The 26162-nt window shown below is 39.3% G+C and overlaps 5 protein-coding genes across 6 annotated transcripts; 1 reads left to right on the forward strand and 4 right to left on the reverse strand.

Annotated features, from left to right (window-relative positions):
• Window positions 1–202: 202 nt before the first annotated feature.
• On the reverse strand, window positions 203–3644 carry czib (CXXC motif containing zinc binding protein). Its single transcript, XM_053330064.1, has 8 exons — window positions 3604–3644; window positions 3438–3521; window positions 2657–2713; window positions 2468–2549; window positions 2341–2372; window positions 2017–2094; window positions 1618–1683; window positions 203–499 (listed from the first exon to the last, which is right to left on the reverse strand). Exons 1-8 carry the CDS (start codon window positions 3607–3609, stop codon window positions 422–424), a joined length of 483 nt encoding a protein of 160 aa, XP_053186039.1. The 5' UTR covers window positions 3610–3644; the 3' UTR covers window positions 203–421.
• A 582-nt stretch (window positions 3645–4226) lies between these two features.
• uck2b (uridine-cytidine kinase 2b) lies at window positions 4227–10520 on the reverse strand. The gene is made up of 7 exons (XM_053330059.1): window positions 10189–10520; window positions 7583–7742; window positions 6862–6958; window positions 6605–6747; window positions 6243–6340; window positions 5833–5881; window positions 4227–5703 (listed from the first exon to the last, which is right to left on the reverse strand). The coding sequence occupies exons 1-7, from the start codon at window positions 10360–10362 to the stop codon at window positions 5567–5569; spliced, it is 858 nt and encodes a 285-aa protein (XP_053186034.1). The 5' UTR covers window positions 10363–10520; the 3' UTR covers window positions 4227–5566.
• Window positions 10521–10699: 179 nt separating this feature from the next.
• Window positions 10700–17119, forward strand: aldh9a1b (aldehyde dehydrogenase 9 family, member A1b). 2 transcript variants are annotated; one of them, XM_053330056.1, is made up of 12 exons: window positions 10700–10777; window positions 11076–11297; window positions 12233–12378; window positions 12712–12841; window positions 13002–13136; window positions 14098–14294; window positions 14619–14759; window positions 14969–15157; window positions 15252–15339; window positions 15493–15634; window positions 15899–16011; window positions 16294–17119. In XM_053330056.1, the coding sequence occupies exons 2-12, from the start codon at window positions 11117–11119 to the stop codon at window positions 16386–16388; spliced, it is 1557 nt and encodes a 518-aa protein (XP_053186031.1). In that variant the 5' UTR covers window positions 10700–10777; window positions 11076–11116; the 3' UTR covers window positions 16389–17119. The 2 variants fall into 2 exon arrangements, with proteins under 2 accessions (XP_053186031.1, XP_053186030.1); XM_053330055.1 differs by having other exon boundaries at window positions 10739–10865.
• A 135-nt stretch (window positions 17120–17254) lies between these two features.
• Window positions 17255–19813, reverse strand: zte38 (zebrafish testis-expressed 38). The gene is made up of 11 exons (XM_053330061.1): window positions 19763–19813; window positions 19396–19540; window positions 18993–19056; window positions 18737–18773; window positions 18614–18634; window positions 18477–18503; window positions 18268–18335; window positions 18025–18173; window positions 17714–17950; window positions 17473–17496; window positions 17255–17394 (listed from the first exon to the last, which is right to left on the reverse strand). Exons 1-11 carry the CDS (start codon window positions 19811–19813, stop codon window positions 17306–17308), a joined length of 912 nt encoding a protein of 303 aa, XP_053186036.1. The 3' UTR covers window positions 17255–17305.
• Window positions 19814–20998: 1185 nt separating this feature from the next.
• prdx1 (peroxiredoxin 1) lies at window positions 20999–24982 on the reverse strand. The gene is made up of 6 exons (XM_053330063.1): window positions 24960–24982; window positions 23215–23327; window positions 22850–23003; window positions 22633–22755; window positions 22366–22496; window positions 20999–21496 (listed from the first exon to the last, which is right to left on the reverse strand). Exons 2-6 carry the CDS (start codon window positions 23318–23320, stop codon window positions 21414–21416), a joined length of 597 nt encoding a protein of 198 aa, XP_053186038.1. The 5' UTR covers window positions 23321–23327; window positions 24960–24982; the 3' UTR covers window positions 20999–21413.
• Window positions 24983–26162: the final 1180 nt, after the last annotated feature.

Consider the following 26162-nt stretch of genomic DNA (forward strand, 5'->3'; position numbering starts at 1 on the left):
CAGGTTCTTACTGATCTTTGGTCAAACACCCTCAGTTCTCTTCAATGAACTGTTGGGACATAGCTATATTTGCTCAGTACAGCTTTATTAAAAAGACTTATATGAGCTCATATGAAACATTTTCCACACTTGACTCAATTCTAAAGAGGGAATGAAAACATCCTGCCTGAAGTCACTCAAATATCCAAAGAAACTCAAAATGTTCACCATTTAAATTTTATTGAGGCAGTAAAAAAAAAAAGCCTTGACCATGATGATTAATCCAAGACATGTGTATGGGCATCCTTGAAGTCGTTTGCCACACTTTTAAATGTTCATCAGCCATGCCATGCCTGAAGCATCCATGTTATCGGGAAAGCGGACAGAGGGTGTTTGGTCGTAGTGTTGGTTCGCCATTTCTAACACTCCTCACATGATGACATCAGCACTTGATGAACTGGTGTGTGACCTCGTATATTCCCACCGATTCACTGACTTTTTCATCGTAGTCTGTCCAGTCCTAAAATGTTTCAGATGAAGTTTTTATCCAGATGCACACACATAAAAGGAATCTCTGACACTATGTAAACACAAGTCATTTTAGAACATGTAGGAAATCACTGACTGAAGCAGAAGTACATATAAATTACAGACCTGTAACAAAATAGCTAATGGAACTCACTGGTTAATGAATATTTAATGATATACATACATACATACATACATACATACATACATACATACATACATACATACATACATACATACATACATACCCAAAGTGCAGTGTGGGTTAGGGTTGCAAAATTGAAAGTGCACAGCCTTAATCCATTTACACTTCCAAGGCCCAAAAATCCATGTAATGGGAATTCTTATTATTCATCTTCTCTGATACAAATGAGCAACTATGTCATATGATTAGGTGTATGTGTGTGTGTCATAATCTACTGACCATGACACCACTTATGTTACATGAAATGCTGATTGAGTGAACATCATTGAACATTGAGTGTCTATCATGTATGTTATAATCTACTGATTAACCATTGTCCTGGTTGTACACACATTATGATGTGACTATTGTGCTTACATTGTTCTGATGATAGAACAAGGTCATGCTTTCACAAGATAATGTATTGTATATAATCTGACTATTTCCTCTGCTCTGGGCTCGCTGTGCCATCTCACGCTTGAGACAGCAAGGAGTCCGTCTGCAGACGACTGAATAAACTAGAGAAAGACAAGGAACGACTTTGTGCTTCTTGATAAATAATATTGTCAGAACATCCAGTAGCTTGAAAAATGTCTAGTTGGACCGAAAGTCGATTAGTCCAACAGTAAGTTATCACCCATTCCTCTGATTATTTCGATGGTAGAGGTTCTGATTAGACCACCTCTGCCATTTTCAGGTGAAGGTTAGTATGCAGTAAAAAGCAAGCATTTTGTAAACAGTATCTTTGTGTTTGCATGTCAAATTACACTAAGATATTAAGGGCAAAAAGCTTTTGTTTTATGTATAACGGGCCATCTGTCTAATGGGAAGTTTTTCCATCTATTAGGTGTTTCACAATAATGGGCCGTTGAACTCATGGTATGACAACATAACACTGTAGGACAACATGAGCCCGCTGCACTTACTTTCTCTTCTAGGTTGATTTCAGGAAATGGTGTCCCAGACTCTGCTCCTTTTGCAACGAAACCAGCCTGGAGTGGGTTTGAAAAATAAAAGGAAGGAATTGAGAAGAGTTGCATTACAATTGCATGTCAGGTTATTAAATAAGCCGTCTCTTGACTTTGGAGCAATAGATTTTTTTCCACAGTACAACGTGGAGTCAGCAGTAAACAAAGGTGTAACTAATGGCATTAATTGATTCCTTTTCAATTACTGTGCAAAGGCAGACCTGAACAGAATCAATTATTGTCATTAGTTGCATTTGTTATGTGCCCACATATCAGCTGTGACAAAGGTCAAGTTAAAATCTTACAAACACATTTAATGCTCCACAAATTGTAAAACTTCCAAAAAAAGATTCTCACTTGTGGTTGGAAATCGGTCGGCTCCAGACCTCGACACTCAAACTTCACCATTGTCTTGAAGGTTTCACTGTCCTCCGCCTTCAAGCAGCAGATACAGAGCAACATTAGATTCACGATATTAACGGCTGAAAAAAGGATCCGTTTAACTAAACATACTGTCAGTCTATGCTGATGTATGACACAAAAAACACACACACTAAAAAGCTTATCAATGGACTAAAACATATCAACCAAGGACAACAGTGAAAATGTTCCTTGTGGACTTTCAAATTGCATAAAAACAGGCTGGAAAGTTAAACAGCAGAGTACAGGATACTTGCTTACATTATAAGGTGTGATTGTGTCCCCCAGGATATCTGTATGGAAACATTATAGATAGATAGATGTTACTATTTCAGAGTTTTCACCTGAGAAAATAATGATAAGGAGAGTCAAATGACACGTTACCTACCAATTGAATTTTCCCTGCTGCAAAGTTTACACTTCTGCACCATGCTGGCACTGCCTCGTCCTCCTTTTAGTGGCACACTCTCCTACAGAAACGTTTAATAACAGATTAGCTAGTTTGTGTGTAAACATTTTCATAAAAAAGGCAAACTCTATGGATATAAAGATCTTTTTTGATTTTATTTTTCCTTACCGCTAGGGTTACATACTGCCATTTATCTGTGACCTCTCCACAGTTGCCACACTTGAGCTAAGGGTAAAAAAGGATATAAAACATAGTTTCAGTCTGAGATAAAAGCAAAATATGCTATAACTAATCCATGACAGGTTTAAAAAATGATATTTGGCCCTCAGTGGAGCTGACACTGTTCAACAGTAAAGGCATGAAAGACTTAAAGGAAGCTATTAAACCTTCTAGGAGATGTGGAGACTGCAATACACTCCCCTACACATTTATAAATGTGATATATTTATACAATATTGATATATTTATGCAAAATTACCATTACCTGTATTTCTAATGGTGGAAAGTAACTAACTACATTTACTCAAGCTTTAATCAAAAATTTAAAAAGGTACTTTTACTTTGCTTGAGTATTTTAGCTTTATGCTACTTATTCAAAATGTAACATAAGATAACATGATGATAAGCTTATACATTACACTGCACTGTTGTTTGCAGTGCCACCAAGCAAGAGCATGTTTTGTATTTCCTACTAAATGTCAGGAGGATTTCACATTGTGGTGTTCAAACTTCTTCCACCACTACTGTTTGGTAAAATAGAGATTTGTGACAGTTGGTGCTGCTCAGTATTATTTAGCCTTTAGGTGGGGCATGTTTGTCTATTTGCTCTCACAACCAATGTCATGCAATAACGAACGCTGCTGAACACACAGAGGGACTGGACATACTGTAACTTATCATACTGTAAATTGGAGAGTGAATTAGCATGCTAGCTTGACAGCTATCCTACCTTCAGAAACCAGCGGAAGTCGTCGCCTTCTGGTTTCACATTGGTCACATTTTCCAGGGTGGCTTTGAACTGGAGCCCGAATTTCTGCCATGGAGATCACAATACATTACCAAAACGAACCTTAATGTGTTCAATGTTTACCATGAAACACGCTGCTGCTACATACCCCCATTTTGAAGCCTTCCCATTGACAACTCGTTCTGCTGCCTTCAGGTGTTTCCCGTAAATTATAGCATCCAACAAACGGACGAATGTGTGCTTTTTTTGTTTGGTGCGTGTGTCTGTATCACTGCTAATGACAAAATAGTCCACCTAAGAATAGTACAGTTTTTGACGGTTGATTTATTAAAGAAATCTTGTCGTAGTTTTAGTTAAGTTTTACTTTAGCCTTACGCCAAACGCAATACATAAAGGGAGATGTTCAGTGCTGTATGTTTGGAATAGTTATTATTGTATATATTATTTTATCGCAAACATTGCGTCTTTTTATCAGCAGTTGCAGTATATCGGAGCACGTCAACAGTCGACCCAAATTGCCCCAAATCCGTCAGCATTTTAAGGGAGCACAATTTAGCCGCATTTGGCGCCGTCAAGTGGACAACCTGAGTAAAGACAGGGTGACCTCATTATTGGTCCCATAGTTTCCGATTCCTGATATGACTGTAGTGCAGAGCTGTCTTGTCTTTGTTCGCACATACATGAAAAACTCACACATACATGCACATTTTATCATGTCGTATAATTAATGTGAAGATCTGTCCGAATAAACACGCTTTTCAGACACGGACACACGGCTGCATAAGTTTATTGATCATTAAAGCCAATTGACGACGTCAATCAAGTTACAAATCACCAAACAACCCCAAGCCAGTTCAACAGTCATACGGTACAAATCTCATCGTACAAATCATTCAACCAATTACACTATACACAACAAATTCAGCACATGGAATACAAAATTCAATCAACAACTTTATTGTTGTAACCTTGTGTCAGAATGGAAACTCATTTCTAGTGTGGATACTTACTGTACATACGGTAACCTGAGGCAACTTTGCAGAGGCATTGTGGTGGGTCTCTGTGGTTAATGGCCATACACCTGGGGTAACATATTGCTGTGGCTTTGAACACCATCATACAATTTTGGAGCATTTCATAATGGTATCGCCAACCTGAGTACAACTGTAATATCTTATATTCATCAGCTTTGCCTTCACTGTGAATGCAAGCAGCACCATCTTAACTGGGGAAGATTACTAACTTGTATACAAATCTCAATTACCTCATCGTGATTGGAAAATGTCCTGTATAAATTAGCTTTAATTGGGATAGTCAATATAAACCAAGAGGCTATTAATTAGAGGGGATACACATCCCAAAAATGTAACGATACCCACAACACTGGACTGAGTTAATATAGCAGTTGGTTGAACCTTCCAGCCTTTGGCTTCATTGGTCTGCATTATTCTGCACGTGACAATCAGTACTGAAAAATCATATAGTGTGTTTCTGCTGCTGCAGCAGACATTACAGAGAACCAATGTGGTGGACACTTTGTGTAGTAAACAGTGTAACACAATGAGTGAACTTTAACACTGAAAAAAAGGGAGGATAGGAAACACTTCCAAGATTGTCAGTACAAATACAGAATGCAATCCCAGTTTGCTCAACCTTTCTTCAAATCCACACCTTTCACGTTTGGAACTCACCCAAACATTTATGACACGCCCCGGCCATTAGGGTTCAAGTTTTATCAGACATTTAAAAAAAAAAAAAATGTTTTCCCCCCTCTTTTATTCATCATCAGCGTGAACTTCCATGAAGCAGCAGGGGATACATAAACAAAATGCAAACTGGGAGGAAAATGCATGGGGGTCAATTTTAACCCATGGTCTCATCACAATAACAGAGCTTCTTCCTTTCAACCTTCCTGACAAAAATCTAGTTCAACAATTACCATGAAGATAACTAATAACAAGAGTAGTCATAATAAAAGGCATTTCAATTCTTTTTGCATCTCATGTCATCCACCCCCCCCCCCCCATTAAATACAGTGGTGCCAACAGGCATTATTTACAGCGCGACCCCCCCACACCCCTCTCCGCTCTGTGAAGAGAGGTGCGATGAGGTCAATGAGGCCGGCTGCTGGACTCAGAAGTCCGCCGCTGTCGTGGAGTGCTGTGGCCGTTCATGCAGCCGTTGTGCCGCTTGCTTAGTCCACCATTCAGAATGTCTTGGATGTGCTGTACTATCAAGTTGATTGCCACTGTGGAGTCAGAGAGGAAGAGAGATAAAGACTCAACAGAACACCGTTAAAAAAGCCCCAGAGAGAATCCTTTCCCAGCTTGATCAACACAAGTGCGATGTCTGATCTGTATGATAAATCTGGCCTTACCAAGGTTATCTGCTCCTCGGGGAATAATCACATCTGCGTACTTCTTTGTCTGGTAGAAATTAAGATAAGATCAGGGCTCAAGTTACAACGTGTTCCACATGAACAGATGTGTAATACAAAAACAGGTTGGACCAATACTGGACTTCTCTCAGAGTACACCAAGCAATTTGGATTTGAACAGAGTGCGACATCACACAGTTAATGTGTAATGGCAACTTTGTTTCTGAATTATCTGACATCTCTTTGGTCTTTCTGTACAGCAATTTTTTAGCTACACATCAGCTGACATTCAAATAACAATACATCTGCAATAAGCTAAACTTTGGTTGACAATGCCAGCTGTCCCAGTGTATCGGTCAGGCTTTACTGCACAACTACAGCTGCTGTATGAAGTTAGGAGAGTCACATACTGGTAAGCAGAACTCCTCAAAGGCCGGTTTCACAAAAGTGATGTACTGTGCAAGCACTTGCTCCAGCTCTCTTCCACGTTCACTGATGTCTCTTAGAACTGAAACATAAATAATTGTTATTTAACAAAACCTATTAAAAAAGGAAAATATATATCTATCCGAGTCATTCCAAATGAACAACCAGACAGAAAAATGAATTAAAATATATATATGAATAATATCATTCAACTTCAAAGTTGTCAAAGCCAACATTCAGTGGTGATTTGCAAAAAAATTATACTGATGCCAAACAATGATTTGTGGCTTAGCAATTGATGACATTTTTATTAAGTTAAATTGTGAGTGAGTGTTAAACCCCCCACCTCTGCGTGAGAGCCGTGTGTCTGGGTCTGTGTCAACAAACAGCTTCATCTGGAATAGATCTCTGATCTCCTGTGAGTAGAACATCAGGATACCCTCAAACAGGACCACATCGGCCGGATACACCGTAATAAACTCATCTTTCCTGAAACACACAAAGAAAAGTTTCCTCCCATCCATGACTACATACAGGAATATCATATATGACCAGAAAGTGTGAATTAAGCATCTAGTCTGCAGGCCAAATGTGTGGGCTCACCTGGAATGACTGACAAAGTCATAAACTGGGATCTGGACAGTCTTCCCCTGCAGGATCTGCCTGAGTGTTTGCATTACCAGTTCATTGTCAAAGGCATCTGAGGAAAAGAAAAGGAAAATGCTCAGTTGTGATCTTCACAGGATGTCATACTGCTTGATTAATAGCAGCTACACAAGCTTGGTGTGGGCACGTGGGGACCCGCTCTGCACGTTTGTTAACCTTTTGAGTCCCTTTCGAGTAACAGGTGTTGGGTTCAGTCTCTGAGCCACAGAGCAGCTGCCTCTGTAGAAGGCCTGCTGACTGTGGGGATTTAAAATCAGCTGAGAAAGGAAGCAGGAGCAAGAGGGGGTAAAGACAGACTCCAAAAATGGAGTCAATGCTTGGGAAACACGTCCGGAAAATTGTTCGCGTGGCAGCAAATGTAGCTGCTATAAATGCTGCTGACCAAAAGCCACGTTGTAAATGTTATCTTAAGACTACAAACAGTTTGTTTGAATTCGAGTTATTCTCATCTGATATTTGCATTACTTGTCATTTGTACAGTGCACAAATAAATGCATCAGTTAAGATACAAAACTTTGTAGATAATTATAAAACCCACAAGCTTTCAGTGAAACTACTTGCAAAGTTTTGTTTTGTTTTTTTAAAGGGCACTTTCAAACTTCTTTCCTAGAGGTTATTTTCATAGACAGCACAGGGACACTATCTAATGTTATCATACCTGGATGATCGAAGTTAAACTGGCCCTTTAGAGCCTTGGCCTTCTGGTCTGGAGTCAGCACCTTATAGAAGCTGTCCTGGCTGAGGATCACCACCTGTCTCTGGTGGTGGTCGATTTTGTTCTGCCCCAGCAGCTCCATGATCTTCTCGCATACAGAAGACTGCAGACACAGTGACATATCAGAAAAAACTGATGAGCCAGGGGGGCATAACAAGACTCAGGTAGATCAAGCATAAACAGGCTTAATACACAGCAATTAAAAATAAACACTTAAGTGTTGTGAGGTGGTCTAAAATCTGTGGCAACACCAGCCACTTTTCACTCCCGCTTACCCACATATTAGTGAGTGAAAGCACTGTGGTACCTTGATTCAATTCAGTCTATAAAGAACACAAGTAACCCTTTCATATTGATAAAAAAGTCTGATTTTCCACATTCATATGCAAACTATTCTGTGCCCCATCATTTTTGTCCTCGCTGACCTCCACAACTAAATGAATCTCATGACGAATGCTGACAGGGCATTCTGCGGCTGCCTGAGGCCATGTTGCTTTTGTGTTCATGAAACTGATCTACAATGAACTTGGATGCCCCACCCCCACACAGGAGCTGTGAGGATGTATCGACACACTCATGTGCAACACTTTAAGCCAGGTGGGCCAGGCCTTAACAGTGGATTTAATTGACACAATTTCTGGTTAAATCCATGAAACATTCTCAATGCTTAAACTATATGCTGACTAACTGAGTAGTATTTTGCCAAAACACTAATCCCTAGATTGTCAGATATTGGTGTCTGGTATATCTAAACAGGTATTTGGTGCTCTGGCTACTTGTTGGGTATAATTAATTTTGTGTATGAGTTTGGCACTATAATTTATTACTCAAAAAACAACTGATGGGATGCAATTTCAGCTAGATCTATTAATATTTCTGCATGTATTACTGACAACTTAATTAATAAAACACCACCTTTCTTTAGTCAGTTTGGCCTGATTAAAAACAAAACAATCTGCTGCATTGCTGAGACTCGACTGGATTGCTTTCAGACTGGAAGGCTACAATTACATCATCGGATTCACGAAACGTGGGTGATCTCACATCCCGGAATGGGGTCACGAACTACTCCAATAAAACTAGTTGGGCCGGGTGTCAAAATAGCACCGACAGCTCCTTGTGAGGGGCTTCCAGGAAGCAAAACACTGGCTCAGAGCCACAGCGCTCATATCTAGGGCTCCCGTGTAGACGATTACCCTTGATTTGATAAACTCTCGTGAGATTTGGACGTGTCGTCTCATCATTGTGCACGTTGAAATTATAATTATGGTTTATGGTGTGACAACGCTGTGGTTAATCTCTGGTTAGGTTTAGGCACCAAAACACTTTGTTTGGGGTTAGGGAAAGATCGTGGTCTATATTAAAAGTGATTACTCTGGCGAGAACCTTCGCAAATCTAGGGTTACCATTTGGGTCTGGGTCAAAGATACGGAGGAGGGACATGTTTGACCTCACGTTTAATTTAGTGATGATTAACCTACACTAAAGGGGGTTGGGGGGAAGTAGGTAAAATAGGTTACGGTAAAATAAATGTCTTAATATTTAGAGTTGCCTAAAGATGAGAAGACGTTAACACAACGTGGGTTTTTTTGGCATGATTCGCACATCGCTAAATAAAACCTGAATCACAACAAAGACATCTAATGACGTCTTCAAAAATGTCCACGTCTGTGCATCACTTCCCTGTGCAGAGAGGGGGGACAGTACCGGCGTGCTGCCGTCAGCTTAGCACTGCCCACGTAAGTTACAGTAGGAAAAAAGGCAGATCTAGGACGCTATATATGTAACTAGATAATTGAAAAATACGGTCGTTTTCTGTTATTATATCATCCCTTCCTAAAAAATAAAATACGCTATGACTACACTTCTTTTGTCCGTCGGTTAACTGTTTGATATATGTTATATTACCTCCACGTTGAACAAAGGGGCGCGATAACAAAAGGGAAAAAATCTTCTGGTGTGCTATTTTCCCGCTGGCGCTTGTTTGTCACTCATTAAACCTGCTTTATTCCTTCCAGGCCAAGCAATTTCATCAATTAGGTTAGGGCTACAGGGGTGTGTATTTATGTTACTAAATATAACGCTTCCTTCTAACTATTTATGACATTCTAGACAGGAAGGAAATGAGGTTAGCACTGTTTACAAACACAGTTTAGCCCCCTCAGAAGATAGCTAAGACTAGCTATTGTCTAAGCAGCCGGTGCTTCTACCGTGTGATGGAATTTAGCAGTGGGTGGGCTAACTTAGCTAAAGGTAGCTGGTCCTGCTAATACCACCGTCGCACACTAAAAGAGAAATACAGTTGAATAAACTCGGAGTTAAGTACAACAGATGCTGGACAGACGTGAAGTTAAATTGGTGTTAACAGAGCGCCGGGTGGTTAATGACTGAGCTGTCAATCAAGCGCAAAACGTTGAGTCGCCGAAGCCACGCGGTCAGCCAGTTACCCAGCTGCCGGTTGGATACACGGTCGTGATTTCGTTTCGGGTAAAAAAATCGACATATGACAATTCGCGAAAACCGTCAAATTAGCAAGCTAGGGTCCCAACCTTGCCGCTGGCGGTGCCTCCGGAGACACCGATGAGAAAAGGTTGCCGAATAACGTCGGTGCTCTCGCCCCGGTCCCTTAGATGTGTCTCAGTGTCCCCGGCCATACTTGCAATGTGTGGTGTGAACGTCTGCGCTGGCACATCACTAGTGTGATTTTTTTCCTCCACCCGCATTCTACGAACACTCGCCCCCTACTCTGCCTGTGATTGGCTCTGAACACAACAATGTCACTCCTCATGCTAACCCAACCAATAGAACCAACAAGACTACAAGTACTAGCCAATCACAGGCCGAGGGCGGGTCTTAGTAGAATGCGGGTGGGAAAACAAATAAGGCGGATCACTGTAACGCAGCTCCTACCACAAAAGACAGTTATTTTTTTTATTTACACATTAAATCAATCTATATGTACTTTATAATGTAGGTTCATTTAAATACATGTCATTGTTATATTTAAGGTCATAAATGGTGTCTAGCTTGTTCTCTTTTATGATTGACAATGTAAATATCCAATCATCTTTACGTTTTGGTTGCTGTTAACGGTAGTCGATGATTTGCCCCGCCTGCCGTTTGAGCCTCCGCGTGAATGTAGGTCAACGTTAACGAAATACTATGTTTACAGTTATTTAGATTCATAATCCTTAACACCACATTGTTATTGTGACGAAATCTGGAGGTAAGTGTTCTTCCAAGACTCACGCACGAGCGTGAAACACCACAAAAAGTAAATGAGATGACAAATCAGCTCCCGTGTAACAGTGGTGTAAATTACATTTGCTGTAACTTAGTTGAGTGACACTAAACTTTGACGTTTAAATGTAATCGGTTTTGCTTTTGTAACGTGACACTGCTACATGGCGTTAATCTGCAAAATATGCTTTTACAGTTATTGGCTAAACTTGGAGCAGCAGAGCCAAGTTGTTAAGTATGTTCCAGAGGCTAGCTGTGCTCCTGCGGCGGCCCGCTGCTGCTCCCCTTGCAGCGGCGGCGGTACGATGCGTGTCCACGGGCTCAATGCACATCACGGCCCCGCTGAACTTCTGGGCTGGGAAGAGAAGGACGGGCGAAGGAAAAAGTAACATGGAAAATGTATTCGAACCTGCAACAGGTAATCCACACAGACTGTCTGACGTTTGACATTATTGACACAGTTTCCTTGTTGGACTTTGGTCATTGCTTTGTAAGAATCTGGTGATATGTGGCCTAGAAAAAAAAATTCACTGGATATTTGACTTTCTGAATATTTACTAATTGTTCTACAGTGTCTCCGCATTTGACATTTAATTATCCAAGTAAAATCAATTGTGCACACTTTTGTGCACTCAGCTTGTGCACAGCCCCCTTCACATACTGATCCATATTTATGCATATGGACACCTCCCTGTGCAGAACCAAGACGTGATCCCAGCTATTACCCTGCACATTTTAGAGCTTCACACCTAAAATTTCAAGGCTCTTTGTAGCTTGCCAGCTAAGCTAGCACCTATTATACTCTGACATACTCCATAAGTGTTCAGTGACCTGCCTGAAGACATAAGGTTGACTGGGCATGTGCCATCCTCCTCAAACACACTCATATTTGTATTTAGTTGCATTTTCCTGATGGTGTTACCTTTTTATGTATATTCTTCTTTGTTGTACACTATTTATCTTTATTCATTTATTATTGTTGTTTTCACAAGTTCTTCTGTTGTTTTTCTAAATGCACTATAGACAAAATATATTATAATTGTTCACTACCAGTCTACGAGAATGTGAATGGAGTATATTTAAGTTACATGGATGCTCCTCTAACCTCAAGGCAATCAGTGGATGATTTAATCTTGTCATTAATGGCATCAATAGAAATTAAACTCCACAGTGTAAATGCCACACTGAGTTAAGTGTGTTACAGCATGTAGCCTACAGGCATACACGTAATTCTCTTTTATGATAAGGGATGACTCGCGTTTAATCTTCACTGACTCAATGAACAAGCAGAGTTCAATGGCCTTGCCATATAGGGATTGTGTAACCTGTTCTGTTTTTATGTGTCATCTGCAGGCCGTGTCTTGTGTAATTTAGAGACATGTGGTGCTGCTGATGTCGATCAGGCTGTGAAGGCTGCCATGTCAGCCTTTGGCCACTGGAGTAAGATGTCTGGAATGGAGAGAGGCAGGGTCATGATAGAAGCTGCTCATATCATTGAGGTGTTTATTTATTTTTTTTAAATTTATTTTGATGTGGCACAAATGACACATAAATAATTGTTACACAGTGTTTTGAGCATACGTCCTTGGCCTGGTTTCATAAGAGCATCTTACTGTGCTTTTGGTATATTATAAATAAATTATATATAAATTAAAGTATCCAAAACAAAGATCTCTAGGTGGGAATCACCATATACAATATACTACACATACATAATAGGGACTTTTTCCCTGATGTTGAGTTGCACCCTGATTATACACAATCATTTAAAACATCCAGTGTTGCAATTTTACACAATGTACACCAATACCATTCTGTTTTTTCATGCACAGAACAGGAGAGAGGAGATTGCTGAAATGGAGGTGGTCAATAATGGAAAGTGCATCACAGAGGCCCGTCTGGATGTGGACTCTGCCAGACTGTGTATAGAGTACTATGCAGGGCTGGCCAGCACTTTGGCAGGTAGGCCCACTACAACACGTTAGTCTGAAGTTTTTATAAGAGAGCCAGAAAGAAAAAAGACACGGGGATAGCTGCCATGTTTCTTATTTGTTTAAAACCTTTTATGTGGAAAGTAAAAACTTAAAAATGTTACTTTTGCTCTCGGTTTTCATTTGTCAAGGCCAGCATATCCAGTTGCCGGGAGGATCCTTTGCCTACACACGTAGGGAGCCTTTGGGAGTCTGTGTTGGCATCGGTGCCTGGAATTATCCTTTCCAAATAGCTGCCTGGAAATCAGCTCCAGCCCTGGCCTGTGGTATGAGATTGTACTAAAATATTTCACAAAACTACTCAATAATTTAATCTTAGTTATAGATTATTCAATCAACTTCAGTTATTATTTCAATTAACTCCATACTTTGCAGGTGCATTGCTGGGGAACAAAGGGAGTGTAGTGATGAATGTGGTGCAATTTGGACACGTGTCATGTTTTATATTAATATACTGGCGATCGGCAAGTCGTTCTGCTCTGTTCAAGATCAGGGCAGAGCTTCAGGACTCTGGAGGCCTTGTTCCCAACAGGCACATTTTGAATGGGCACTGCATTAATTAATTAAAAGTTGTGTCTGTTATTAAGCCAGGTATGTTAAATGCCACTGCAAAGATTTCTGTGAAGTTTAGTGGAATCTTACAACATAAGTCTGGAGAAAACCAGGTGTTTTTTTTTTGGTTTGGAAATTACCACCTGCCTCCTTTTGTGAAACACGTTCTGTTTTTGTTCACACATCCTGAACAGTGATGCATTAACACAACCCCAAAAAAAATCCCATGATCAAGGTAAATCACCCTGTAGAAACCAATTTCAGCCTAAACGAGATGTCTTCCAAAACTCCTGCTTTAGATTTCATCCATTCCCTTCCCCAAATTTGGCCAAATGTCATATTGTCTGAGTCTGTTTTTTAGTTTTCCTGTAATTAGTCATCAAATTCTTCTAGGTATGGCTAAATTTAGATGATGGGTGACACGTGCCCTTAGCAATCTATCAAAATGTAATGACGTTTCACCTATAGATGGCACTATAGGAACATAATACATTTAAATGGCCATTTCCCAATGGTCACAAGTCTGAATCTTAAGATTTTACACAAGTCATCCTTGTAAAGAGCTCTAATATTCCCAGGCAGGATTTAGGTATTTCAGTCAGTCACCTTCAAAGGGTACAACTCTTCCTTACTTACTACATATTATTTATTTTTCTCATTTGTCACTTGAAACAGGCAACTCCATGGTGTTCAAACCCTCACCGGTGACGCCTGTAACAGCGGTCCTGCTGGCAGAGATCTATGCTCAGGCCGGAGCTCCAGAAGGGCTGTTCAACGTGGTGCAGGGCGGCCAGGAGACGGGCAGCTTACTCTGCCACCACCCTGATGTTGCTAAGGTGTCTTTCACTGGGAGTGTCCCAACAGGCAAGAAGGTTTGTTTAAGTATACAGTAAAACTTCAAATTCTGGACACCTTGTCTACTTTTCAGGTTTTTATTAGTATGAGACATAAACAAACACTGCTTACTACTACACTAGTAAGTACTACACTACTACTTACTTGATTGGTGATTGTGACGATCAAGATTTAGGTCACTGTAGGATTAAGGCTGTTGGTCAAGATGTAGGATTGTATTATTTAAAGATGTTGACGATGGCATCACATATGCTGTTTGTTAAGGTCTTTCTTTTCCGTCATAACCTGTGATGTGACCAGAATAACGTTTGGATATTCTTCCATATGTCTTTGACCTACAGATTATGGAGATGGCATCCAAAGGGGTGAAGCCTGTAACTCTGGAGCTTGGGGGGAAATCTCCTCTCCTCATCTTTCAGGATAGTGATCTGGAGAACGCTGTGAAGGGAGCTCTCATGGCCAATTTCCTTTCTCAAGGCCAGGTAGCTTCTGCTGATATTTTGTATTCTCATATGCTGTTCCATTGTAGCATCTGTATATGCCAATTCACTTTTCACTTTGTGACTTAAAGGGCATTTATTGACTCAATATGTGGCAACTTGTGAAGATTAAAAATAAACAAAGCCAACTTGTGTGCGATCCTCACATGGAACTGTATTATTTTAATCTGTGCTTGTTAAATGCGTCACAGGTCTGTAGCAATGGTACAAGGGTCTTTGTTCAGAAGGATATTCTTCCTGAATTTGTCGATGGGGTGGTGAAGAGGACCCAGGCCATTAAGATTGGAGACCCGCTGTTGGAGAGCACCAGAATGGGAGCACTGGTCAGCCGGCCACATCTAGACAAAGTCCTATCCTTTGTGGAGCAGGCAAAGAAGGAGGTATGACTCATCAGATTCATTTATTTTGCTGGAATGACTGATTGATTGCACAGCAACTCATATTAATGTTTGTTGTCATCTGCACTGTTTCTAGGGAGCTACAGTGTTGTGTGGAGGTGAAGCTTTTGTCCCGTCTGACCCCAAACTAAGAGATGGATACTATATGACCCCATGTGTTTTGGGTAAGTCTCCCATAGATTTTCCTTGAGGAATTTATGCAACCTAACTTCTTGATATAAGGTTGTTTTACACCTTGTCCAACTCCAGATGAAACTCCACACCAGAGCCAAACCGTTGTTTCCACATCCTCAACCTTTCTGTTTACCCTCTCGTAGCCAACTGTACAGACGACATGACCTGCGTGAAGGAGGAGATCTTCGGTCCTGTCATGTCTGTGTTGTCTTTTGAAACAGAAGAGGAGGTGCTACAGAGAGCCAATGACACCACCATGGGACTAGCTGCAGGAATTTTCACCAGGTGGGTTCTGAGGAAAATAGGGTAACCTTACCAAGAAAAACACAAAGTCTGTTTGGAAGATATACGATTAAGGACCAGAACAATAACCTGAAATTTACAGCAATGAAAATGTAAAAATTCAACTTAATAGATCAGTGAAGCTACATGCATGAGGCCAGCAGCACCACACAATGCCATCATTTGGTTATTGCAGTATTATTGTAAATATGTCTGTAATTTTGCACTAGAGGAACGATTGTCTTATATCTACCTTTGTGTCTGTAGGGATGTGAGGCGAGCCCATCGTGTGGTTGAACACCTCAAAGCTGGTTCCTGTTTCATCAACAACTACAACATCACCCCTGTGGAGGTGCCATTTGGAGGATTCAAAATGTCAGGTACAGATAAATAAGCGAGGCCCCTGGCTCATCATTTTTAGTCTGCTTAAAGCACTTGTGTTTTTTACATCATTAGATAGAACTTTTAGGGCAGAATCTACCCCCAATTCTGAAATTGTCCTTTCAACAAACTTTCTTAATTTTGTTTGCAAATGAGTTCTGAATGTTTTTTTTCAATGACCCAAGTGAAATTGCCAGCCTGTATCACAAACCACTGATGTGAGCGGAGTACCTTGTTTAAAACAATGGAAGAATAAGCAAACTTTTTATCTTTACATTTAGGCATAGGGCGAGAGAACGGCCAGGTGACCATTGAACACTACTCCCAGCTGAAGACGGTGTTTGTGGAGATGGGAGATGTGGACAGCCTCTTCTAGGAAACACAGATTTAGAGGAAGGTGGAGCTCCAACACTGATCCAGTGACTGAAACGGATTATCTGGACCAGGACAATATTTGCATCACTCAGGGAACGTCCATCAAACGTTTGTGATCAGAGTGATCAGAAGTAGCGGTAAGTCTTTATCAGAGGAGTTGAAGGAGTCCGTCCTCAAAATGAGCCATGACAGATTTCTGTACTTTGTGAATCTGAGGCAAATGGATATTTTGGGAATTAAGCAGAATAATGAAATGTAACATTTGAACTAATGACAAACATCATTTCCTGTGCCAAATAGACATTATTACTTTTTTTTTTAGTTTTTGAACCTTGATTAATTTCAGCTGCTGCAACAAGCTTGTGAGTCATATAATGTGTTAAATGATTTGCACTACCTTCCTGCTTTTGTTTTTTTATTCTGTGTGCAGAAAAATACATTTTTTACAGTTGTACAAAAAAAATCAAAAATGTTTACAAGTTAAGCTTTATTTCATGAACAGTACACATCAATATATTTTTATAAACAATTAATAAATAATGAAGCACTTTTTAACCGATTTCATTAATAATCTAGATTATACACATAAACTTTTCATATAATGTTTAAATTAGAACTGTGGCAACAACATCCTGCCTACTGAGTAATTAGTTATTTAGGTACCGAAACTGTACACATGTATTGTTCAAGTAAATTGTAACATAACATAAAACAATGTTTCAATAAAATTAAGACAGTTCATTTTTGTGTTCACATTGCTGATGGTGTGTTGTGTAATGTTGAGACTAAATTATTTTCTTCCTCATCTGTCTTCTGGCAGCGGCATTCCTCTAAAACAGACAGAAATCATTATAAGATAATTACCTCTGCAGTTTGCATGACACCCAGTTACAACTCATGTTACAAATCTCTAATCTCTTATGATTTATTCAAAGTGTGTGTACTCTGCCTTGAGCATAACTGTACCTTTGCCAAAGGTCTTGTGGGTTTCTTGAACTGTGCCGACTCTGTTTAAAGGAACATCAACAGTGAATCACCTCAGATACATTTTACAGTTTTGTAACTGAAGTAGTACATTAACTTACCATCTTCAGAAGGTAAATCGTCTTCTCGACACATTTTCGTGCAAGGAACCTGTAACCAGGTGTTCACAGACAATCATAATTGAACCTCTATTACATTAAAACACTGAAAAGATTTAATGAGAATGAGTAAGATTGAGTTGTTCTAGTGAAAATCACAGTTGAAAACAATGCAACGTTGTGCTAACCTTTAATGTACGATTATAAACCTAAACTTGTGCAATAAATAATCCAACCTTTGGACCCACCTTCATCATTTCTCTCTCTGGAGGAATTCTCTGACAAACCTGCTTGGTCTCCCTCAAGTGGTTACCCTCCTGAAGCTTCTCCAGACGGCCTTGCTCGGCCGACACGCGTACCCGCAGGGTGTGGAAGGCAGTCTGGACCTCACCCACCTTGAAGTTCACGGCCGTGCCCTCAAACCATAGACTGTCACATTCTCCTTCCTTGAAGCCTGGTGGCTCGTAGTCAGCAGGGGTGACTTTGAAAAGAGAGCAGGGGATATTTTCAACATAATCCAAAAAAATTAAACATGTTTGTGGTCGTATGCCTTACCATCATCGTAATAGTAGAGCTTCATGGTGAGGTAGACGTTGTTGGGAAGGACATCCAAGTTCTGCATAAGCAGGAAGAGCTTCCTGATGAGCAGCACAGAAGCTCTCTTTGTGTCCTCCAATGTGACCTGCATTTCTGCACCATCACTCCTGTGGTTTCATGGAGGTTATATCACCATCAATTCAGTCACCTGTGGAGGCTTTAACTCTACAATGACTGCAAACATAAAATATCCTTACAAACCTGAGTACATCCATCTCTGGCCCCTTCTCAGTGTATTTGAATTTGAACTGGTAGGACTCAATAATGCACTGCAAAAAGAGAGAGAGAAATCTAAATGTTTTCTTAATGTTGACCAGACTGGAATTAATGTTTGACAAAGTATGGCATCAGTGTATTTCTCTTCAAAATCTTAACACTGATTTTGTTCAGTACTTTAAAAGAGAACTTACATTAGGCTCTTCTGGATTGGTGTACACCTAGATTGCAATAACATGCAGTCATTATTGGCAACTTTTTTTTTGGTATGTGTAAGCAATGGGATAATTATAAATGTACTATATGTACTATACTGAATTGATTTACTCACCCCAATAAACACAATCTGGAGCTGTTAAAAAGACATTGAATAATAGTAAAAGTAGAAGCAATACTGATTACAGGACAAAATAATTATTACAAATTCAAAGTAGTCAAAAATGCATCAACTTACATACTGCTTCTGCAATGCGTCAAAGCAGCCCATCATCCTGGACAAAACGAGGTTGAACAGGATGAAATCAAGGTAGGAAATTACCTTCAGTGACTAAAACTGATTTTACTTCAGATTTTTCATTTTTAAAATAAAGATGGTGTGGTTTTTCTGGGGTTAAGCCAGCTTTTGTGGCAAGTAGACTAAAGAGTTATGTCCCTGTTATGAGAATCTGACTGCTGTATGTTCAGTTGTAATGCAGGACTATTACCATTACCATTTCACAACTTTGCTGGCACCAGGGGTGTTGCAATCCTCACGCAAAACTTTGATGCACAAATCTGGTGAAGTGGAAAACAACAGATGACAGAAATAAAAGGATTTATTGATATTTGGCAATGTTTGTACTTACTCTTCATAAAACGTATGAGACTTTTCAACGGGTTTATTGAGTGTTATGAGCTTTTCCTAACTAGTGTAATTCCCATGAAAAAGAAAACACAGCTCAAAGTCACTGCCTTGTAACTAATGTTCTGTTTTCCTGTGAAGAGGCACTTATGTGAGATACACTGATTCTCCTAAACTCACAGGCTGCCTTAAACTTCCCCACTTGGCTCAAAAATCCCGTGAATGTCTAAATAAGGTAACCTACGTCAGTATTTGTTTTTATTCGTTTTCACCTTCTAGATATCTGGATCTGTAGGCGTCCTCCGGGAAAATCCCTCTGAGGTAGGTGATGGAGGAGACAGCCACAGCCATCATCCTCTTGACGAAGACTAGGGACTCCTGCTGGGTTTTTAAGTCGCTCATAAACAACCCTGCCCACTAAAAAAAAGTGTAAACAAAGACAGAAAGACGTTGTTTGAGAGGGGAAAACATCTTGGGTTAGCTCAGTTTGACTTGCACGTCGGTGACCACAGGATGGCGCAGTTTAATCCAAACATACCAAAGAGTAGAAGTGGAAAAAACTGAAGCCCTACAGTCACCCTGCTGTAAATAAAACTGCTGAGTTAAACATATAATTGTGAGTATCTGGTGTGTTCAAACCTCAGCTGCAGCCTCCTTGTTTTTTCTCATGCACATCTTCCCAGTCGCCATTTTCTCCTTTTTCTGGTCAAGACGGTGAAGCTAATTTAAGCTAATTTAATCCAGCTAACAAAGTGAATCACATGAACAATAAACCTCAGTCAACAAGCAGTCCAATTACACCGACAATACGTTTACTGTTCAAATATATTCTAGGTATATGTTGGTTAAAGTCAAAGAAGCTTCAGGCTAAAGTAGCTGAAAATCCTTAAGTTAATAAGTGAGGTCCAGAAACAGCTAGCTAGATGAAACCTACTGTACGGACTTTCCCGCCTAAATATGTCCGACTCCTCACTGTGACAATACACTATGCAGACACTATCACTTTATTATCAGAGCATGTATCCAATTCAAATACTCTTACATAATTGAAGAGAGGTGGGGTGACAGTAATATGCTTTTACTTTGCATTGAGGTCAGTAATATATTACCCTTTCATCACCAAATAACAACAACATAAAGGTGGCTTTCTAATTTCTAATTTAAGCATTTTCTTATACTTTATGGTAGCATTTTATGTATATATTACATATGATCACTTGCCTGTGCCTTCAGCCCTATGACAAATGAAGATGTCTACTATGAGGTTATTGAAAGGATGGATTAAAGGGCCTGTCAGTTTACACAGGTGTTTCTCAGTTTAGTTAATTAAGACCTCATCTCAAAAATGCTGGTTGGAACAATGCAGAGGTCACTTAACTAAATAACATTTCAAAATATTCAAAAAACATCTCAAGATACAACAAAACTAAAGGGAAAGTGATGCCCCTAGATACCACTGTCATGAGGAGAAGTCTAATGAGCCAAATTAAGTTAAGGTTAAAACACCTGTGTGGGTGGCAGACAAGCATTTTGTAACTGAATAGCAAAAGCTCCTTTAGCTTGAACATCATACATTACTCATGGTCTTGCATGTGGATTTAAATCAGCATTGTGACAAAGCTTCCAACTCTTTGAGATACGTTTAGTTCATTCTCAACCACTTTTTTTGATTATGTGCAGTAACTGTTCACAGAGATGTAATAAATATAAGGAAATCATAGTATCTCCCTCTAATGCTGCATAATTTGTAAAGTAACTGAGGCTTTATGTGAACAAAACTAGTCCAACAAGTACCTGATCTGATTGATATAACATCATACAATATGTAGACCCCAAAATCTCACCACGGATGTTTTAAGTAAATGTTCCTTTAGGTTTTACACTGTATTTTTTATTTAGATCAAACATGTTCACTGTGAAAAAAAGGACATAGTACAAAAAAAAATACAACATGATGAGGAGAGGTGTTTGTGGCTTCTTTCCAATAAAATGTTTGTAAGGCCCATTGCATCTAACAATAGTAATGGAGTGACTCGATGAACAAACACATATTTAGCTCAGTCAGAGAGTCAAAACAGCATGCAACATAATTACACGATTATATACTTTGGTCATAATTACACTGTTCACTCTACAGACAAAAGCACACACAAAACAAGTTGACTACAGAAACTGCCTCCTCACCACTCCTCCACAGGCACAGCGGTGAGAGTTTAAATATTGTTCTCTAGAAATGTTATCTCTATATGAAATCTCCTACAGCAGACAGCAGATTCTGGCCTCTAGCTTATTACTGTTTGGAGAAGAAGTCTTTACTCTTCTGGACGTCGGGTTTGATGGTGTCACTTCCTGGTTTCCAGCCGGCGGGGCAGACTGAAAAGATAAGCGTTTAATGAGTCCTGGCCCAGTAGATCAAATAGATAAAACATGTGCCCTCGCGATGAATACAGCATAAGTGGTCTTTAACCTGGTTAATGTGAACCCATGGCTCAAAATTAGCAAGAAAATATGCAATTGGCTGATGGATTTGCTTCTTTCACCAGACAAAAAAGTAATGGTAATCTATTGAGTGGCTGTTAAATTTGAACATTCACTACACATTTGTGGTCTTTGCTCTCTCTGATTTACAATGCACAAATTCTTGATGTGGCAATATTTTTTTTTACCTTAGTGTAAAGTGGTTAGTGGTGTAAGAGTTAACTGTCATGATTATAAATATAAGCATATCTTGAGTTGGCAAGCAATAAGGAATTTAAATTACAGTTGTCATATTAAAAAACATTTCATGTAATCAGAGTGGCATAAAAGTTGAATAAAGAATATATGTGGAGCCCGACATATATATCGGTCATCCGATATTATCAGCTGATATTAGCCTATCATAGATATATTAGTATCAGTCTATATGTTGTCTGATATATGCTGATATTTTTATTGGCAGCACTTTATGTATATTTAATCCTTTTTCTTAATTCAATAATATATACATACATGTTTTTTGTGTGTTTTTTTATTTACAACTATTTATAACAATTAAATTGTCAATGAAGTTCACTGTTTCAATGTGTTTTGATGTGTTTTTATTCTGTATGTATAAGATTGTCAGCGATATCAGATTTTTTTAAATTTCCTTATATCAGGATCGGGATTGGCCCCAAAAATTCAGTATCGGTCAGACCCTAATTATATGTAAGACACGTTATAATAAAGTCTATTGATAGTGTGTTACAGCAGTGAGTTACCTTCTCCGTGCTTGTCAGTGAACTGAAAGGCTTGGACCAGACGCAAGGTCTCCTCAACAGAGCGTCCAACTGGAAGGTCATTGATGGTGATCTGTCTCAGGATGCCCTTGTCATCAATGATGAACAGACCCCTGAAATAAAGATCAGTTCATGAGTCTCCAGAGACTTAAGTCCAGCCCCTTAAAAGAGCAGTAAGTGATTACTGTCTTGTTCATGTCCTCCCACTCATTACATGAAATCTGTTCAGCCCCACATGGGTAAACCCACCTGTAGGCGATGCCCTCATCCTCCTTCAGGACACCGTAATCTGTGGAGATGGTGCGGCATGTGTCAGCTACAAGGGGAATCTTCATGGTGCCCAGACCGCCCTGCTTACGTGGTGTGTTGGTCCTTTGAGAGCACAAAAAGAAAAACATGAGGACTTTGCAAGAGTGACGGCACACAATCACTGTGGGTGTTTAAAATCTAAAGGTTATTTAACTACCATGCGAAATGGGAGAAGTGGGAGTCAACGGAGGCGGCGATGACCTCACAGCCAATCTTCCTGAACTCTTCGGCAGCGTCACTGAAAGCGATGATCTCAGTTGGGCAAACAAAGGTGAAGTCCAGAGGGTAGAAGAAGAAAACAACGTATTTTCCTGCACCAAAGGAAAAAAGGCTATTGAGGTTGTCATCTTACAATGCACCCATGGTAATTACAGTCTAATTAATATTCTAGTCTTTAGTAGTGTAAATGGTGTCCATTCACTACACTGTGGCATCACAAAGCAATGAATCACAGTCCAGAGGAGAGCACCATCAAAGCAAATCCTCCACACAGCAGAGAGTGAAGTAGATGCTATGGTTTACCTCTGTAGTCTGACATTTTGATGTCCTTGAACTGTCCGCCTGGCATCACCGCTTTGGCTGTGAAGTCTGGGGCCAGCTTTCCAATTTGTGCCTTGCCTGCAGCCATCTTTAGTCTGATAGGATTACAGAAGAAGGAAACAGCTCATATATTACACAATCTCTTCTCAGAATCACAACAGTGCATTTGTTTTTTGGTGTGAAATAATAGATAAAACATAGAAGCATCTCAGATAAACGAGAACAAGCGAATTACAACTCTTACATAGAATATGAAATTTAAAGATGTGCAGCATTTTAGAGCTGCACACTGAGCTGCTTCATCTATAAAAGTATGAAAAAAAAGCTTTATCACAGTTTTCCATTGTCCAATGTGTCCAATGTTGCTTGTTTTGTCTGACCAGTCTGACCCCAAAAGGTATTAAATTTACAATTCAATAACACAAACAAAAGCAGCAAATACTCATATGAGCCAGAATTACTTGGGTATTTTTGCTTGAAAAATGACTCAATCGATTTATCAGTTACAGATCATCATTTATCAGATTAATTTCTGTTTAACGACTCACTGATGGATCATCTAGTCATTTGAGCTCTGAAGCAATTATCATTGAAGGTGTGCTGAATTTGAATTCATGATACAGTTTCAAGGCTTAGTAAAAAAGGCCACTACACACATCTGGGGTGAAGATGTTTGACTGTAGAGAGCTGCAATTATTTCATCATTAATCAATTAGTTACAAGAAATGAATCAACAACTATTAACTATATATCATACATTATATATATATATATTGTTCCAGCCAAAATACAAAACATCCCCTTGATTTAGGTTCTTCAAAGTGAGGATTTATTTACTGAATGCATCATCTCTGATTTTAAAGAAATGATGATGTCCATTTTACACATGTTTCTGGCATCTCACTGACAAAATTGAGAAAATCGAAAATCAAAAATAGGCACATGAATCGACTGATGACAATAATTTTTAGTTGCAACCCTTAAAATGAATCAAATAGTAAATTATATGGAACTATACAAATATTAGTTCAACATGAAAAATGTAAAATGCTGTGTATAATACAGTGTTACATATCTTGTTATGGCACCAGAGAATACAAAAGACTTTTTGTTGAATCGTGGCTCGTCTTCATTTCCTGTTTTGTTTTTTTTAAATTAGTGGCATTTTTGCAGCTCACCATTCACTTCCACTGACTAAAACCGAAACTCATGAAGCATTTCCACTTCTTCTCCTCTCAGTTTATATCCACAGGTGTTTCCGCTTATGGAATTGTACAATTATTTAAAGTTATTCTTCAAAATGTCTTTCTTGAAACAACTCCCAGGTGCGTTCACCTGAGTTTGCAGCTCAATGAAGACAGGATTACATTGCTCTTTAGTATTTCACAACCACACACTGAACACGTTTTATTTTCTCCTGGGACTCGGGATGTAACTTGCAGCTTTCTGTTAATAAAAGCTTTTTAAGTACCAAAACTCAGCTAACAGCAAGTCTTTGTTTTTAACAACTTATTGGAGTTGGAAAACCATCTTTTAAAAATGAAAAAGCAAAAAAAAAAAAAAAAACTAAACTTGTTGAACTGTAAAATTCAACTAATGGTTACCTGAAATACGTTCACGCACAACTAACGTTAACACAACTAAACACTACGAAGAAGCAAAAACTGTTGTTTAAAATGTAACACAGCTAGAGGAAAATGTAATGTAATGTATTCAATGACACATACCTCGATTTTGATCACAGCTCAGCAGCGGAGTCTGAAGGCAGGACTACAGGAGCTGGATTTATATTGAGACTCACTTCTCGCGAGATGATGGTCCACAACGTGACTACAGCCCACTTCAGTCCAGTGTCAAACCCACTACGCAGCATGACTTTGCACTTTCTCTAATCGGTTTTCTGGGAAATTTTACACTCCTAAGAGACCAGCTCAAATCACAGTGTTAAGGATGAGAAGGCAGATAGAAGTTGACGCCACCAGGAAGTAACTTTTAGGGCCAAATTTCAAAGTTAAGAAACTTTTTCCAGTTCCCATGAGGTTGTTTGGTCCATCATCAGTATCCAGGAGTAGAGAGCAGGCAGTTTTGATTCTTAAGACTCAACCCATTCATCTGAAACTCCAAAAAAGAGCAGATTTTAATGGCAAACAGCCCCCTAATCCACGCTAACAGCTATGCATGGGTCAAAGAGTCATGAGGCTTTATCATATGACCCAACCTCCTACAGGATGTGGACAGTAGTGGAACAAGTATTCAGATCCTTTACTTGAGTAAAAGCAGTTTACCAATCAGCAGTGTAAACCCTATGCTACACAAGTAAAATTACATATTATCAGCTTGAGTACTGTAGTAAAAGTAGTGATTTGGTCCCTCTAGTTAGCTCATTTAGTCCAGTGGTTCCCAACTTACTACGGGTCAAGCCCCTCCAAAGTGTCACCAGATAAATTAATAATTGAGATCATTAATAGGAGAGGAAAAAGGAAAAAAACAAAGGTCTCATACACAATAATCTAATCTTTGATTTTTTATGAAATACTGGCTCATTTAAACATTCATTGAAATGAAACCATGTGAGAAGTTTAAAGGGAAAAATCACTATTTGGTGGAGCTGTTAACAACTCATAGACATCTGAAATGTGACCCCAACTACATACTGCTTTTTGTAAGATGTCAAAAGACAAAAAGGGTGGAAACCACTGGTTTCATCTTTAACAATGTGTTATTTTTAAAAGCTTTTTATATTATCCATTGTGTCAAATCTTCATCTTAAAAGAAACTAAAGCTGTCAAAGAAATGTAGGGAGTAGAAAATACAATATTCTCCTCTGAATATATAGTGGAAATACTCAAGTACAAGTGCCTTATAATTGTACTTAAGTACAGTATTTGGGTAAATGTACTTAGTTATTTTCCATAACTATATGTGGAGCC

This window comes from Scomber japonicus, chromosome 12, assembly GCF_027409825.1.
Source record: "Scomber japonicus isolate fScoJap1 chromosome 12, fScoJap1.pri, whole genome shotgun sequence".
In the NCBI taxonomy this organism is placed as follows: Eukaryota; Metazoa; Chordata; class Actinopteri; order Scombriformes; family Scombridae; genus Scomber; species Scomber japonicus.

Coding starts and splice junctions, on each gene's coding strand:
- czib (XM_053330064.1), bottom strand. Junction 1,684..2,016: donor CGACCGATTTCCAACCACAA/GTGAGAATCTTT, acceptor AACCCACTCCAG/GCTGGTTTCGTTGCAAAAGG. Junction 500..1,617: donor AAATCAACCTAGAAGAGAAA/GTAAGTGCAGCG, acceptor GAAACATTTTAG/GACTGGACAGACTACGATGA.
- uck2b (XM_053330059.1), bottom strand. CDS start 10,362: ATGCGGGTGGAGGAAAAAAATCACACTAGTGATGTGCCAGCGCAGACG. Junction 6,748..6,861: donor GACTTTGTCAGTCATTCCAG/GTGAGCCCACAC, acceptor TGTGTGTTTCAG/GAAAGATGAGTTTATTACGG. Junction 6,341..6,604: donor CACACGGCTCTCACGCAGAG/GTGGGGGGTTTA, acceptor TTTATGTTTCAG/TTCTAAGAGACATCAGTGAA.
- aldh9a1b (XM_053330056.1), top strand. CDS start 11,117: ATGTTCCAGAGGCTAGCTGTGCTCCTGCGGCGGCCCGCTGCTGCTCCC. Junction 11,298..12,232: donor TGTATTCGAACCTGCAACAG/GTAATCCACACA, acceptor TGTCATCTGCAG/GCCGTGTCTTGTGTAATTTA. Junction 12,842..13,001: donor GCTGGCCAGCACTTTGGCAG/GTAGGCCCACTA, acceptor TCATTTGTCAAG/GCCAGCATATCCAGTTGCCG.
- zte38 (XM_053330061.1), bottom strand. CDS start 19,813: ATGGCGACTGGGAAGATGTGCATGAGAAAAAACAAGGAGGCTGCAGCT. Junction 18,774..18,992: donor GCCAGCAAAGTTGTGAAATG/GTAATGGTAATA, acceptor CGTTTTGTCCAG/GATGATGGGCTGCTTTGACG. Junction 17,395..17,472: donor CGATTTACCTTCTGAAGATG/GTAAGTTAATGT, acceptor TCCTTTAAACAG/AGTCGGCACAGTTCAAGAAA.
- prdx1 (XM_053330063.1), bottom strand. CDS start 23,320: ATGGCTGCAGGCAAGGCACAAATTGGAAAGCTGGCCCCAGACTTCACA. Junction 22,756..22,849: donor CACTTCTCCCATTTCGCATG/GTAGTTAAATAA, acceptor GTGCTCTCAAAG/GACCAACACACCACGTAAGC. Junction 22,497..22,632: donor GATGAGGGCATCGCCTACAG/GTGGGTTTACCC, acceptor TCTTTATTTCAG/GGGTCTGTTCATCATTGATG.